At 37.5% G+C, this 17,517-nt stretch overlaps 1 protein-coding gene across 4 annotated transcripts in view; it reads right to left on the reverse strand.

Annotated features, from left to right (window-relative positions):
* Positions 1-17,517, reverse strand: part of CAMSAP2 (calmodulin regulated spectrin associated protein family member 2) — an 80,525-nt gene that overhangs the window by 36,763 nt on the left and 26,245 nt on the right. For all 4 annotated transcript variants that reach the window (XM_048066918.2, XM_048066917.2, XM_013190697.3 and 1 more), the window contains exons 3-4: positions 1,753-1,914; positions 1,019-1,102 (exon numbers count right to left, since the gene is read on the reverse strand). In XM_048066918.2, the coding sequence (XP_047922875.1) occupies positions 1,019-1,102; positions 1,753-1,914 (246 nt within the window). The remainder of the gene's footprint in view (positions 1-1,018; positions 1,103-1,752; positions 1,915-17,517) is intronic.

Below are 17,517 nucleotides of genomic sequence, written 5' to 3' on the forward strand. Positions count from 1 at the left end.
GCATTCATCATTCCTTATGTTTAAAAAGAAACCACAAGTGCAAGGACATTCATTGCATCCATGCTTTTTGAAGCTGGACTTCTAATCTCGCCAGGTAACCCCCAACTCCTTTGGAGAAGCACTAAAAGGGAGCTAGCTGCTCACAGAAAAACAAGACCAGGAAGGGAACTAGGATTACAGTCTTTAAGCAGATAGGAAATCTGTTCTGCTTTCAAGTGCAGGGATAATACCAACGGGTGATCTAACTAACTACCAATTCCCCAGTAATAATTGTATCACAATAGGGTAAACAATCTCCTTCTGAAACAAGCAATTCTATGTATTTTGGAACCATATGCAAGCCTTCTACATTTCAAGGCGTATAATGCTATTCAATTAACTGAGCTCCACAAAAACAAAACAAAAACAAAAAAACACCTGTTAGGAAAGGGTATCAAACAATTTTTATCATTTATATAATAAAACTTGTAATCAACCAGTATCATGGATCACAGACAGAGAAATGCTTCCTATGATGCCACATACAGATTTATCTCTTTTGAGATGCATCTAACTCACAAGGGTGAACACTGAAAAAAACATGAATAAAAATATGCTTTTCTTTTTCATCTTAGATCCAACTGCAGTTTGAATTCATTTGGAGAATATTCATTAACTTAATAAAATTCCTTAGGACTAACATAACTGATGTTTCCCTAATATCGAAGATTTATTTGTCAGAAAGGGCAACTGGGAATAGGAAGTGCAAATCTACTATTATTACATTTGAAATAACCATTTCATGGAAATCATTAAACTAATAACAAAAACTGAAAAAGAGATGAACCTCAATGATCCTTGTGGGTCCCTTCCAACCCAGGATATTCTATGATTCTATGAGAACTAAAAGCTTTCTTTAACAAACAGTTAAAAGTTCAATGTCTGCAAATGTATGTCTGCCTATACATACCATATGCAAGTAGTTTTTGTTTACAGATAAATTTATTCTTGTTTAAAGCATTTTAACTCTTACACCTACCTTTTGACCTCCTGCAGATTCTGCACTGTGATGCTCTTTCAGTTTTTGCTCCTGTTCCATTATGTCTTTCAAATGTTCATTTACCTAGAGACAAAATAGCTTATTCAGTGGTCTAACAAACTGTAGAAATTGCAAGTTTTCTAAAGGTCTGTAAATCACCACCAAGTTAAATGAAAAGATTTAACACTTATTTCTGACTCTATAACCCTGAAGCATAACCAGCAAATGTCAATGTTTCAACTGCATTTTAGGTCACTTGCTGTTAGCTTTACATTGTACAAACTATCCTGTCCCTTATTATGTTTCATCACATTTGATTAAGAGTGTATTGCCGTCATTTGATTAGATTACGTGGTGCAGGTAGATCACTTTAAGCAAGGTGCATTCAAGTACAAACAGAACGCCTTGCATGATAAATTACACAATATGAAGTCAACTCTTAACAGGGCCAACAAGAGACCCTCAACCAGCCATCACAAAATATCAACACGATAGTCAACGTCACATGTAGTATTACTGTATTTTATTTGAACTTGCCATTCATCTTGTTCACATAACCCATTTAACTGATTTCTGCAAACTTTGCTTTTTACTATCCACACGCAGCAGATGAAGCAACAATCTGCATCAGATGCAGTTTTAATAGACCTATGTACATACATTTCCCTATCCATCTCTAATTGAATTATATGGGCTACAAAGAAAATCACAGCTTGCTTTTCCCATATACATACCTTGTTTATCCAAAACATGACAGCATCCTCAATGTCATAAGGTAGATCTGTAGCTTGGAAGAAGGATGAATACTGCTGAGTGCATGCAATTACTTTCTCAACGCTGACCATCTCTACAGTGTATGCCATCATAAGAGTATCGATCATAGCCAAGTGAGCACTCTACAAAGAGAAGCAGGAATGCCTGATCACTTTCTTACTTATTGTTTGCAAACATAGCTAGACATACACAAAGACCATAACTGTAAGAGCTACAAGTTTTCTGTCTGTTTTCCACTTTTTGAATCAAAGACAAATGACAGAAATATGCATAGTGGATTTGAGAATGCAACACAAAGCATAGGAATGTTGACTAAAAAGTTACTGCAAATTAAAATAACTTGTGTAGTAAAATCAACAAAAGTAATGAACTTGAAATTGAAAGAATAAATATTTTTTATGATTCAAACATTAAATCACTTTGATGTTTTATCAGAGCCAAATAGATCTTCTGAAGTTTTCACCCTAGTGAAAACAACCCCCCTGCCTGATCGATGTTATTTGTACTGGAAATAAAAGCTGAGACTGGCTGGAAAACAACCGTCATTGTCGTGTGAACACTGCGTAAGTGGAGGCTTACCTATTTTTAAACTCATAATCCAGGAAGATAATACAATTATAAAAACCTTAAATAAAAAAAAATAATGACAGAAAACATTAATTTTTCTTCTGGCAAACTGATTATCTTATACAAAATCCTTTACTCTGAGGGTGGTGAGGCACTGGCACAGGCTGCCCAGAGGAGCTGTGGATGCACCATCCCTGGAGGTGTTCAAGGCCAGGCTGGATGGGGCTGTGAGCAACCTGGTCTGGTGGGAGGTGTCCCTGCCCGTGGCAGGGGGGTTGGAATTAGATGGGTTTTAAGGTTCCTTCCAACCCAAACCATTCTATGATTCTACGCAGATATAGCTATATATGCACAACTTGATTTATGATAGGCATATGCTTATAAATAAAATATATCTTCTGTTAACAGACATGTTTCTCCTGATACTGTTATGTATTGAAAGACAATGGCTATTTCACATTTTCTAATAATTAAAAACAATAACAACAACAACAAAAAACCACCAGGATTTTCATTAGATTCTTATGACTACAGAAATGATGTCAATTTGTATAGGCACTGTCTTCTGAAACACGTGTTTCATGATTAGAGAACAGCAACAGCTTTCTAAGTATTAAGGAACATTTCTCCTGAACCAGAACGATTTCCAAAGACGCTATTTTTGAAAACATTGCCTTTACATACATCTCACATTGCAAACAAAGACCCCAAACACTTGTTAACACCATCACTTCGGTTCAATTCTGTAGGAAAATATTCATATAAATATTTCACAAGGTAGCTTTCACAGCCATGGCAACAGCAATGAACGACCCGAGTCACGCAGCAATACACTATAATCATCACAGCTGAGGCTGTACACACACACTGTTTATTCCAGAATTCTGAGTGGGGAAAACGACGAACAGATTCAGATTTCATGCTGTCCTTAGCGTTTGTATTACTAAAGAAAGTGATGATGCTGGCCTCAGGAGCAGACAGCAGCACACACCATTTTTTACGCACTTAAGCTGCTTTGTTTGACAAAAAAAAAGGCAGACTATACTTACTGTATACATTAACTAGAGATGTTCACAGAACTGTTCCTGATAGGCAGCCTTCCTGGCAACAGCTTAGGCTCTGCACACCCTGGATGTGCCCCGTGAGCCCTTCTGCCTGCTGCAGACTCTTATCCACGCTGCTAGCACAGGCAGCACGGCCGGGCCGGTAACCAGCATCACTCAGCGCTTCTTCGTCCCCCCAGAAGACGTCAGTGTCCATCTCTTGCACAGAGAAGGCTCATTCCAGCCCACACATCCTTTCTCTTCAGCCGCCTGCCACCCTCCCCCAGTAACTTGGGTGCCTGCCTGAAAAGATGCAGGGAGCAGACTCCTCAAGGACAAAGCCGGGCAGTCCTCACATTACTGAACAAGAAGTCAGTTCACAGAAATGGCTGTTCCCCTTGTTCCATGGTGGGTTTAGGAGCTGAAAAAGACCTGCCTCAGCCCCCTGTGGGCAGACACACTGACTTAAGGCATTACATCTTGGTTAAAGACCCTGTGTGGCTCGCCTCAGAGCAGAACAGGTGAGAACTCAGGTAAGAGTTGTTCACTTGGATATATGCTGGCTTAAGTTTCTTCACCTTAAAAGAAGTCTGCTGACTGGTTCAGAGCCTAAGCTAGCTTCACGGACATGCTTATCAGAAGACATCCGTGGCGATGAAGGGATGCAAAGGCAGGCTATGACAGGAATCTTTTGGGATGGGGAGGAAGCAAGTGCAGCAGATGAGGCCTAAGAAGCTCCAAGTGCCAAGGAAGCCAGAAGCCAGACTCACTTCCATGCTGGACATAAAATCTGGCTCTACCCAGACAGGCTTCCAGGAAGCTCTCTACCCTTTCCCTTGGAGCCCTGGCAGAAACTAGCAGGTGTGCAACACAGGTGACTGGAAAACTACACCCTAGTGTGCGACATAACTGCTCATCACAGTGTGTGTTCATACACAGGCTGACACTCCAAAGCTGGGGGAAGGCCAAAGGCCTACACCTAAAAATGATCTGAGACACAGGGAGGGAATTGCCTTCTCTGCGGCATTTTATCAAGAGATGGAAAAAATTCATTGAGCAGCTTGGTTCAGAGACTTCAGAATTAGGTTATGAAGCAACAGCTGAAAAATCACATTAAACAGCATGGTACTGCAGTGAAGTCTGCCCTCATTATAGAGGAAAAACACCTATACTTGTGCAAACAAATTGGTAAACAGATTATTCACATCTTACAGTCAGTATCCATGGTATCCGTAAATACAGAAAATGGCTGAAAACATGATTTAAACGAAGTGAACTCATTACACTGTGCTACACAACTGAAATTTACAAAAATGAAACTGAAGTTTTTGTCAGTTGCAAAAATGTTTTTATTTCTGGATATTTACTTTTATGGAAAATTGCCTTCTATTCTTACTTTTGTATCCCATACCAACATTTGTTGGCTGGATTTCAGATAAGTTTTCCGATTTAAGCTGTGACTTTAAAAATAAACCCTTGCCTACATGTAAAACTCTCTTCACTCTACCACAGCATTCACACAAATTCCACTTAGTTCTGAAACCCACAACTTAAAATGCAGTCCATTTCTTCTACTCAAACATCGACACATTCATGTGTTTAATACACGCATACAACATTGCCCAATTTATGTTTAATGCACATGTTGTTGAGTGACTGTTTGGAGAGAAAAACAATAGAGCAAACCACTGGTATCACTCTGAAACTTTATTCACTACTTGTTTGCTGCCTACCAATATGCTCAATACGTTATAAATCCATTGAGAAAATTAAATTAATGACAACAAACTAGCTGAGTCACCTATTTTCAACGTTTCTAGCAAATTATTAATGAACTGCAAACTACTTAAGCAAACAGAGAGAGGAATGAAAAGGATGACCTTAGACAGTCTGTACTATCAAAACAAGGTTTAATCAGCTTTCACACACACCAATGGGATCCATGTCACAACACTATTTTCCTTATAGTTCAGATAGGACACTCAAAAGGTCATTTTTATAGAACATTAAAAATAAGAATTTTAGTCAATTTGCATCTATGATCCTGAGAAACAATCCACAAATTTATTGATTTTTGCCAGCTGAAAAAACAAATTTTATTTAACAGACTTAAACTATAAACAGTTACTGTACTAATTAAAATATTAAACGTTATCAAATATGAATTTTCTCCCCAGAAAATTGTAAGCAATCAAATAACAAATAAGATAACTTACACCTAAAATTTTTATTTTTATTTTTTTTAAATTAATTTCACACACAGTTCCACTTTTTTTTCCCCACTTATCCTGGAGAAAGTCAGGCAAGCTGCATTCTTTTACATCTTTTGATTCATTATGCTAAACAAGAAAGACTAAATTAAAAACTGCACTAAAAAAAGTAGTATCCTACTGTTCCAAACACAGGGTTTATCAGCGTAACTGCTGAAGTTGTGAAAAAAATAAATTTAAAGTTATTGTAGAAATCAAGTTCCATTTTTTGTGCATCTCACTGAGCAGTCTATTTTAGGTAGAGTTAATAAAGCAAAAGGGAGAAGTCACTTTTACTAGTAAGGTCCACAATATGACTGAACCTTATTATAAGGAAGCGATCTTTTATACCCAAAGAGAAACACCGATACCATTCTCAGCTGGGCAGAAACTTGGATCATCTGCTCAGCAATGTCTTCTTTCTCTTCAGAAGCTGTAATACAACATCTGAAGGAACTCCCTGGAGCTGTTGCTGACTGGAACCAAGATGGTACTCTAAATACTGCCATTTCCTCCAACACATCAGCATTCTAACACGCAGAATTAAAAACCAGGAAGGATATCACACTGTAATATCCCTCCCACATCCAGAACTGCAGCAAAGCATATTTCAATAAATAGGCATGATTTTGAAAAAAAAAAAAACACATTTTTTAGAGAAATAAATAAAAAACTTTATTTTATATTAACAATTATAGACTGATTTACAAAAACATTAATCTTTTTAATTTTTTTTCTTCTAGATATTTCTATAATACATCAGCAGTGAACAACAAAGGACGTAATGCACTTACCACAGCAGAACTCTGTTATGCTGAGATTTGGTCTAAGCCAAATTTTAAAAAAGTAATCTTCTAATTCCTTGATCATATCACTACAATGGTGCAAAGTACTAAGATTTTATATGGCACAGTATGAATTATTAAAAAAATACAAAATGCTATATTCTTAGAGATACTTTATTTTTAAGACAAACATGGTTTTGTCTTTCTCAGCTACACCCTGCACAGGATATAAGAGTTTTAACTCAATAATCTCATATAATTACTGGTTCCTTTCTGCTTCTTTAATGTAGGTTCCACAGCTTTATTTTCTGCTACTGAATAGTTCAGTAAGAGGCTTAGTGAACTGTAGAATTATTATTCTGAAGCATCACTGCTAATACTTTCTCTGTCTGCCTCATCTTTGGTTACAGAGCTTGCTCCATCTCCCTTGAAGAACTGCCAACAACTTCACAGAAAAACATACTGTGGAAAAGATGTACATGATACCTTACACACATGGATACTTATGGATAGATACTGCATATTATAGACACCTCTGATATTATTACATACTACTGAGGACAGTTATCATATTTCATTAAAGGATCCAAGTCAGGAGGTCTCTTTTGTCCTGGCCCTTTAGGAAAATCATAGATAAAACCATTTCCCAGTTTGGTATTTGAGGCAAAGGGCAGAAAAAAATAAAGAAAAAAAGAAGAAAAGTAGTGGATATAATTGTTATCCTCACGCTTAAAACACACACACACATACAAACAAAAACCCCAACTCTTCCCTTGTTTTTTTTTATTAGAAAAAAAAAGTCCCCTAGTCTCACTATGCTTTGATAGACAATCTTTGACAGGATATGGCTTTTGTAAACAGAAATACACATTTACGTTCTTATGGAAGGAAGCTCATTGTGGTTCAAGAATTTTTTGACAATAATTTTGTGAAGGAATTTGGTCACATTTAGGAAAAAAGTCTTTACACTGTAGTTCTCACTTGCACAATAAAAATACATTTCTAGTTAAACTCTCTAAAGATTTTGCCCAAGCTGGACTAGGCACTTGAACAGAAAACAGAAAAGATCAGATCACTACAATTAACTGAGAGAATGTTTTATCACTTTTGTATGTATAGCTATACTTGTAGCCAACTGTGCTTACCTGTTGAAAAAAGGTTTTGGATTCATGTATTTCTCAAAATACAGAAAACAAAACAAAACAACCAAGTTTGGGTCACAACGTTCACATGCGGCATTCATACCACTGGAGACCGCTACTTCAGTGAACAAAAACATACAGAGTAAACTCCATGGGCTTGATGAAACTCAGCCTGAAGATATTACATACAAGCACTAAAACTACAAATATGTTAAATGTTTAGTGCATTCTTAAAAATATCTGACCTGTTAAAGCTAACTCTAGGTAACATTTCCTAAAATAAAATGTCAAATGTTCTGCCAGTATATGCCAGTTCTTGAATTAATGTTGAATATGCCGTCATGCTTACTACTAGTGCAGGTTATTTGCTAGTTAATACAGAACAAAGATAACTGGAAAGAAACAAAATAAGCAAGAATACAATAGCCAAGAGATCATCCCCATAGAAAACACCACTGAATTTATAATTGCTAAGGATCATATAGGTTAACCACTATAAGGCACGTACTTGAGGAGAAAAGAGAATTAAGAATACCGGGTGGCTGATACACACAGTAAAAAACAGACAGGAACAGCAAGTGAATAGAGGATTAAACTTACAGGATAACAGCAGCAAAAGGTGTGCTAAGACCACAGTGGCGATCTCCTCAAGCATGACATTAACCCACATTTCTGAATTCTGCTTGAGTTCTATGAACTCTATGGTTTGAGATGGCTTTAACCTCCAAGCACCCTCTCCCTCCCCAAAGACCTAGGTAATCCAAGTCTTAAAAGAATCTACTAGAATAATGAGAGGACTATCTATATTCCAATTCTCATTTAGGAATGGAAAAGGGCTGAACCGCAGCTCATGGGAAGCACAGGCCAAGGCTCGATACTGCAGGAGGTGAGGAAGGAATTTATGAGTGGAGACAATGGGCAATAACCCTACTACAAACTTCAAGGTTATTGCTTCAGTTATCGTGTATTTATTATGTATTAAAATGGAGACAATTCAGATACTATAGAGGGAATGTGTTTCAATGTCCGATCAACAAAATGTAACAGTCAGAGGAATTCAGTCCTGCCATTTGTCACAATTTTTGGACTTAATTCTTCACTTGCCTCACACAATACTTATGCCTAGCACAATTCTAAAATAAGCCCAGTTGTCTAGTTATTCTTGTCCTGCAATGCAATGATCAAGTTGAATCACCTCACGGCATTTTCATGAGGAACAAGCACTTAGCTCCGATAAGATGCTTGTTCAGCAAGAACGGGCATTACTGAGTCATGCTAAACACATCGTAACAGGTTCTACAAGGTAGAGGGAATGCTTTTATTTTCAGTGTTTTTTATAACCTTCTGTATTTGGTTAACTTTTTAAATTTGGTAATCAGTTACATAAATGTATAAAAACATCATGGTTTGATTCACTATACATATTTGTCATGGGCAATAATTCATTTCTAAAAATAGATTTGTTAAGTATATAACCTTGCTGAGTTAAGCATTTTGGTAACAGTTCTCCTGCCTAAGGTTTCTTCATAATGCTAGTTAGGAAATTTAGTAACTTGATCTATTAACTCAATCCTAGTTAAATCCTTAACGGATTCCCAAATTCTTTTAGAATCACATCACCAAGTGGGACTTTGCCCCTGAACCCTTCCAGGTCTCCTCAGAGTGAAAAAAAAAACCCACAAAATTCTTGCACAACAAGCAGTGGAACCAAGAACTAGCAAATGAAGGTCATTCTATTATTTTTATCATTTTAGAGTTTCACACTACTTAAAAAAAATAAATTAAAAAAAATATTTATATATCCCCCCACACACACTCCACCAAGAATTACTCCAGAAATTGGCACTTCAGTGTCTTCATATCAAGTGCGCAGTTTCCCAAAATAAAATATTTTCAGTTACATAGGCTAAACTAAAATGAGAAATTAATACAGGATAACTGACAGCAAGATGAGTTATACGCATTTAGAGGAATAAACAGCACCAGCCTCAAATTTCCCGGAGTATTTTGCTTTTGCTGATAATTAAGGATTTTGAAGGATCGCACAGTAAAACCCTGTCCAGATAAACTAGAAACAAAAATAATGTAGAACAATTTTTGTTTTGTGCGTGCACAAACGTGCATTGTTTGCTTGTTCTTATGCTCTAGACATTTAAACCAAGAAGAAACAGTAATTATATAAAATACCATCTGAACTTTTTGTGTCACAACAATCTCCACCAATCTTTGCAGAATATAGGAGTTGGGAAAAAGAGAGACAGGGCTTTGGTTGCAAACCACGCATATCCATATACAAATGGGAAGTAGCTTCCCCCTTCCTGACTCACTCATACCTGCATAGCAATGCCATTGATAGCAGTGGTTTAACTTCTCAGGCAGCTCAGCTAAGCACATCCGGAGGCTGTTGTCACAGGCAGTAGTACCCCAGCCTGTTCATTGCAGAATGTGTGCTCAGGAATACTGGAGAACTACCACTTCTGTGTGGAGATGCAGGAGCAGAGACAAGACAAGCCATGCTGCTACAGAATTTGGGGGGTGAAGAGTTCAGGTTTGGGTGGTGTGCTATAAGTATAAGAAAGGGAGAGAAAGAAAAGAGGCTGAGATCCCAGAATAAAAGGATATGTAGGTCTGGGGTACTAATTTAAGGCAGTGACAACAGAGGCCTGTCTTCTCCAGTGCACAATGCGCTGTGCTCCAAGTTCCACTGACAAAGCCACCCACGGCGCCCTGGAGTTTCTGAGACATTTTGAAACCTTGCAACCCAGACTTCTAGTTAATTTACTTTCCATTAAACTATCAATAGCCATTTTTGAATGACAAATGAGAGTTGTGTTCCTCAGGTAAGTGATGCAGCATGCTTTCTGACTGACGACACTTCTGTTTTGCCTTTTCCTTACCATGAAACTGGTTCTTTACTGTCACACCACTTAACATATCTCTTTCTACTGCCCTATGGCCTTGGGTTCTGACAAAGTGAGGTCTAATAATAAGCTCTTCTGCACAGAGTACTAATTAGTGTCATTTTTCTCTTTGCTCTCATTACTGCGATGAATAATACCATTTTGTTTGTTGAATTACTATGTTTGACACCCACCAGAGATTGGAAGGTTGATTACTCATTGCAATTTAGGATGATTCTCAGTTTTACATAGAACGTAAGCAGTAGATCATTTTCTACAATTTGCTGGAGCAAAACTCAAATAATATTTGAAAGAACACTTCAAGTCAAAGAAAAACTGATGTTGGAAGTGACCTCTGGATTTCATTTAGAGCAACATCCTCAAGGCAGGTCCAGCAAGCTCAAGTTTCTCAGTGGCTTCTCCAGTCATACTCTTAATATCAACAAGGATGGAGAACCTACAATCTCTTTGGGCAACCACCTACCTAATGTCTTCCATCATGTCAAAGTTTGCCGGTTTTAATCTCAGTACAAAATCCCAGCTTCAGTGAAAGTATATGGCTAAATTAAACCCTACAGAAAGACTATGTAGCTCGTTTGGTTCAGTAAGAGAATATGAGTCTGAGCTCTCAATATCACTATTTGATACAGGTAAATACAGAACACTTCCTTTCCTATAATAAAAGAGATCAAGTTAGAAGTGGTTCTCTCATTTCTCAAACCAGAAACGACTACAGTAGGACATTCAATGGAAATCTTCAACTAAAGTCCAGTGTTGTTGCTAAAACAAACAAACAAACAAAACCCTGCAGTCATCCACAGCACAATCAAACACAAGTTACCATGTCGTTGTTGTCTTTTACAATATAAATCAAGTATTCCTTTAATACAAGCATAAACAACACAGACTTCAGTTCAGCATAATTCAGCCTACCACATAAAATCTAAGGTTTTACCAGACAATATGAGAAGTGGGAAAACAAATAGGATGTTATCTTTCAAAAGTAGGAAACAAGCTTGAATTTGTGTGTGAAGAGCTATATAAAAGATTCCTACATTTTCACCTGACAAGGCTCCTTATAAATTCCATTCTGCCTTTTTTTTTTTTAAAAAAAAAAAAAACATATACCCTTACGTGTGTTTTTCTAAATTTTCATTTACTAACGTTATGGTGACGTGGCTTCATCTGCACAGTGCTGGGACCAGCCTAGCAGGGTAAAATTTCAGCTGCTGTGTTCTACTCCCTTTCCTTAGGAAACATGCCTCATAGCTGGAAGTTGTGTGTGACTCTTGGTTAAATACTATACTGGAAATCAAGACTTAAATAACTCAGTGAAGACATTTTAGGAAGAATTTTTGATTATAAACAGAGGCTTTATTTATTTATTTATTTATTTATTTATTTTTTCAGAAGTAATTTCATTTTTTTGAGGTGGCCATTCTTCTTGGTCCAAATGTGTATTTTTACTGTTTGTTGGGCAAACGTACATCTTTAAGCACCTTAGATCTACATTAATCTAGGAAAATATCGGTTAAAGAATTCAAAACATTATGTCTGGTCATTCCAGCATGCTGTCTTTAAAAAGAGGAAAACTAGCTTCAATTTTTGTATGAAAACATATGAAACCTTCCTGCATTTGCATATGAACATTCCTTACTAATTATTCCTTACTAACCATAAGAAAGGCAGAGAAATACAGTCATCATACCCATTATTGTAATGGCAATTACATTAAGAATAGGAATTATTTGTCCTTTTCCTGAAGGGTTAATAGCAACATCACATTTATTAACCATAACATAGCACAATAAGACATGAGAGGGAAACTGACCTTGTCATACATTTTCTTTTAAAATAACAGCTAAGGTCAAAAGAAGTTTCCCAGTCTCCTACTTAAGTGAATTCTACCAGCAGCATTAAAGAAATGAAAACAGACACAGGAAATTACACTGATCATAAGAAACCTGTTTCCCTATGGCTGTTCTTGTCGTAAAGCCTTGTAGGTGACAACCTGCTGACTAATAGCATTACTAAATCAGACAGCTGACCAACATTTTTTCATCTAGTGATTAAAGGATTGTGACAGGCCAGCTGTAACAGTGGCTGCTAAGCATGGAAATGGTCCACAGCGATGCTATAACATAAGTTGGAAAGGTGCACAGCGTTGTTTTGATAAATGTATTCAAAAGCCTTTCCACTTGTTTGGTTAATCCAGACTAAACACCAAGCTTCCTTATGACTGATCTTGAACATCTTCAAACAGGCTATGATACAGGCTTCCATTGTCATGAATCTCTTCACTTTGAAGTTAATCTGGAATTTAAGGTATGTCCTAGTAAGGTGATAGAATGTCTTTCTATCAGCTTTTCACAAAAACGGGAAGTTCACTGGAATAGTAACTGACACTTTTCCTTTTAGAAATTATTTTGGTGAAGGCATGGAAAATAATTATAATACCATCTTCCCTAAGCACATTTTCTTTCCAAGAAGCCTTTTTAAAAATCAAAAGGATAATTAGTTTGTGCCCCCCCCATAGAAAACACCAGAATGCTTTTTTCCCCAAAGGTGAAGGACACGGCAGGAGCCCACTACGAAATGCTGTGAGTACCTCTTAGTTAATTGGTAACCAAGATAAAAAAGATGCCTGGTCTCACGCTACACGGGTATCTGATTGTAAGCTGCACTTTTTAAGGCATGAAAATGAATTGGAAAAGTGTCTCCCCTCCACCTCCCTTTGGTAATGAAATAATTGCCAGTTCATGTGTCTATTTAAAGATTAAAACAATAAAACACACGATCATGTTCTCATTCCTCATGCCTTTTTGGTTTATAATGTTATTCCAGGAGGTGTTGCGTAATTAGTACCTCTCAAAATGGTAAAGTAAGCTGCTGCAATAACATTCACATTGGAGTAAACAACTATTTTCTTTGGCAAAATACCGCTCCTCCTTTTCTCCCCAACCAAGGCAAGCTGAGTAAGAGGCTGGGATGATAAATGAAACTAAACAGGACAAAACAGCTGAAGACAAGAACAGAATACAGAAACATGACAAATCTTAACTCCTACCCTTTCATTTGCAAAATATCACTTTTCAATGACTTAAGATGGCGATCACTGGAATGCATGTAGGCATTTGCTGCGCCTCCAACACCAGTGGTAAATACCAACAGCATTATTCGAAACCTCTGCTACAAGCACAAGAGATGTCAGTGCACGCTGTCCAGAAACCACACAGGCCCCTGGCATAATGACAAAGTCTTTGCTTCAGCAAATGAATGATCCTGTGCTTCAGCAAAACAAATGATCCCCAATCTCAGCTATTAAATCACACTGTTAATCACAGAATCACAGAAAGGTTTGGGTTGGAAGGGACCTGATAGCCCAACCAGTTCCAACCCCCCTGCCACGGGCAGGGACACCTCCCACCAGACCAGGTTGCTCACAGCCCCATCCAACCTGGCCTTGAACACCTCCAGGGATGGGGCATCCACAGCTCCTCTGGGCAGCCCGTGCCAGTGCCTCACCACCCTCATCATGAAGAATTTCCTCCTAACTTATAATCTAAACCTACCTTTTTTAGTTTAAAACCATGCCCCCTTGTCCTATCTGCCCATGCTTTCTTGTGCTGGGGGGAACTGTGAAGAGGAGTGGAGAAGGGAGGGTTCTGGAAAGCCAAGAATTTTTAACTATTCTTCAATAGATTCAGAAAATAACAGCCATAATTAAGCATCATGTCCCACCAGCAGTGCCACATGCTGCAATAGTTAGATCAGCGCAGGCCTAGTGCAGAAGATACGTACAAGTGTTTTGTGTTTAAAAGGATGCAAATCCAGGCCAGAGTCAGGCAGTTTGATTAGCTGCACTGTTTTGTCAAGGCGATGGGGTACAGTCACAGAACAAGATCTTTGCTGGGCATATTTGGCATCAGAACATTTGGGGGAACTGAAAACAGTTTTGCCTGAAAGGTGGTGTGAACAATAAGGACCGCAGAGGAATGTCATCAGGGCAGGCCAAAAACTCCGGAGAGGTACTGCTACAAGAACCCCACTAATATATTTTTTTTAAAATGGGACTAAATAAAGCAACGTAGAAATTGCTGTTCACTGAGTTGTCCAACTCTGACTGCCTTATTGCACTTTGTGTTTTAAATGTTGTTTTCTTTTCCACACCTCCTTCTCACTAAAATTATGAACCAAGAGACATCTGTTCTTTCTTTACAAACGTCCCAACTCTGTAATCCCATAATCCCTAAATGGGAAAGGGTGATTATTGGAAGCTTGTCTGAACTGCTCATGAGATACACTACTAAATGTATTAGCAAACACAAGTCAGCAGCTTGTATGTGCCATCAGAATAAAAGGCAGTAAGCGTAACTTATGTTACCTGAGAACCCAAAGGAAAACATTATCAAACCTAAAAATCTGTCTGTCAGCATGGACAGGCCAATCCATTTCAAAAAAAAAAAAAAAAAAAAAGAAAATCAGTATTGATGATGATGATGCCAAGATGGCATGGACACCATTAGAAAAACTGGTATATAATTCTCTAAAGAAGAAATATCACAGCACATTTAGTCACAGGTAACAGGCAATACACATTACAGTGTCTGTACAGTCTACCTGATAATCCAAAACAGTAAACAATTCTGCTAAAGAAAATTAATGCAATACACACTATAGATGCATGAACACTTAGCATCCTCAAGCACTACTCAAAAGACAAAATTCTCTGAAAGTCTCTGATGCTCTAAACAAATATTTTCATCTGGAAGCATCAGTTACAAAGTAAACAGATTTAAAATTAATCTTTCCTGCATGGGGACCTGCTATTCTCATGAAAGTGACTTAGGGAGTATAAGTTGGGACCCTCACCTGTTACTGTTTTAGTTACAGTGATGCTGGTAGTACAATGAAAGAAAGTCCTGAAGATACTTCACAGCCAGATTTTCAAAGAGAATCAATTTGCTTGTTCTGTAGGTCTCGTACTTTGATTGAAAAGTAAGATAGAAAAAAAAAAAAAGCTTTTTGCTCCCTCTCACAGATAGCACATGGTAATCCAACACTTCTCAAAGAAAGGTATTTCCCTGAGCTGTGCACCACAGAATTCATTTTCACCTTGTCTCTTCTCAAAGCTAACCTTTAACACTTTACTACTGAATTCCACGTGGACTTAGTGCAATACTAGTAACTGGCATCAGTGCAAATATCACTTAATGCATGGTTAGAAAAGCATTATCAAAAAAAACCACAAAACAATTATCAAAATCTGTAACTTCCTGTAATATATTCTGATTTCCTGTTTTAAACTAAAATACATTATTCTGCCCCAGAAACTATGACAATAAGGTAAGTAATACTGTCACGCCTAACAATTTGCAGTGTATTATTTTAATCTGCAAAGTACCATCTACACAGATGCCACTGCAAGGACAGAGGAGGAGAAGTGGGAGTTATACTGCAGAAGAAAATCATTTATCATCCTTCTGTAAAAGATATTCCTGGCAATAGGCATTATCACAACATGCCTACACACAGATCTTGAGGTCTCTACTTTATTGGGGTTGGCACAGAGAAATGATACCTTTTAGATGATACAACTGAAGAACTTTCAGGAAGGATCTCCAAGCACTCAGCTCTGGTTATCTTTTGGTAACAAAATAGAAGGAAGTAGAAAGAAGTTAAGTTGCTTGATGATAACAAAGCTTTGTGAATTCATGCACTGTGTTCTTCGGGCTCAGCAGTAACTTCACTTCCCCTTACCCTCCTACCCAGCCCTCATTCCAAGTCTTCTGGAAGATCCAGTTGCCATCCTGAGCACTCTAATCTCTCCCATTTTTCCTCAAACCTTCATCCTGAGGGCCTTCCTGAACAATTCTCAGTATGTGCTGTCTGACCAGGAAGGAAGCTCACCAGAATCCACAGCTATTTGGATCGCACTTCCATCTTTCCTTTGTCAAATGAGTAAATTTGTCTCTCTCTTCTCTAGTCCAACAGCTATCTCCAATATACTTGTAAAAACTTGAACAAGAAAGAATTTGTCAAATAAATAACGAGGAGAAGACAGATAGAGGCCATGCAATAAATGGAACAACAGTCAGAAACAAAGTATCATTTGACTAGAGTTAAATTTGCAAATTCAGATCGTATTTTAAATTCTTTTGAAAGAAGGGCTGGGAAAGATACTGAAGCAATACCAAGAAAAATATCAGCAATGTGTGTCTTCAGGAAAACTTGAAGATAAATGTAGTCAGTCGTCATACTGGAAGAATGGTGTTATTCTAGATGAAATAAGTAGCAGATAAAATCTAGAAGACTACAGTTTGGATAAGACAACAAAAAGGACAATACAGTCAAATAGTAATATTTTAAAATACTAGGAAATCAGTCTTGCATGATTTGAACTTGAATTTATTCATACAGATACTCGTTAAGTGTTATTTAAAAATAATTACGAACGAAGACCTTCATGAAGGAAAAAAGTGATGTATCTGGCAAGAAAAACAGACATTTTTCACCACAGAGAGTGTAGTAACATTTTAGATTACAATGCGGGCAGTCTTTTGTGCCGCTGTCCAAGCTCTCAGCCTAATAAAGATGGCTAGTTGCTCATTTCATTGATGACTGAAGATACTTACTACGTTTAAGGACGATGGTGTACTGAGAAACTTCTCAACCCTAACATGATCACCTGTGAGATCAAATCAAATGATGGCCTGATGAGAAGGACTTCTAGTTGAGCCACCCTGAAAGAGATTTCATATTTTCCAAGAACGCTGCAAATGCAAAAGAGACCACCAGCAATTCTGTAGGTAGTCCTCCTTAAGTATGCTCAGTGTTAAGCTGGTGAAAATTGTTAGTCACAATGATGTTGAGATTTTATAACTGAATGCTTTTCATATAGACGAAGGGGTTGACAGGAAATATGCATATTTAAATTCAGACATGAAAGCACCTATCTTCTCCAATCTTTCTCAAAAGCAAAAACTTGCTTTTCATATAAATATTTTACCAATATGCATCATTAAGTTCATTTACCAAT

The sequence above is a fragment of the Anser cygnoides genome, chromosome 8, assembly GCF_040182565.1.
Source record: "Anser cygnoides isolate HZ-2024a breed goose chromosome 8, Taihu_goose_T2T_genome, whole genome shotgun sequence".
Taxonomy (NCBI): Eukaryota; Metazoa; Chordata; class Aves; order Anseriformes; family Anatidae; genus Anser; species Anser cygnoides.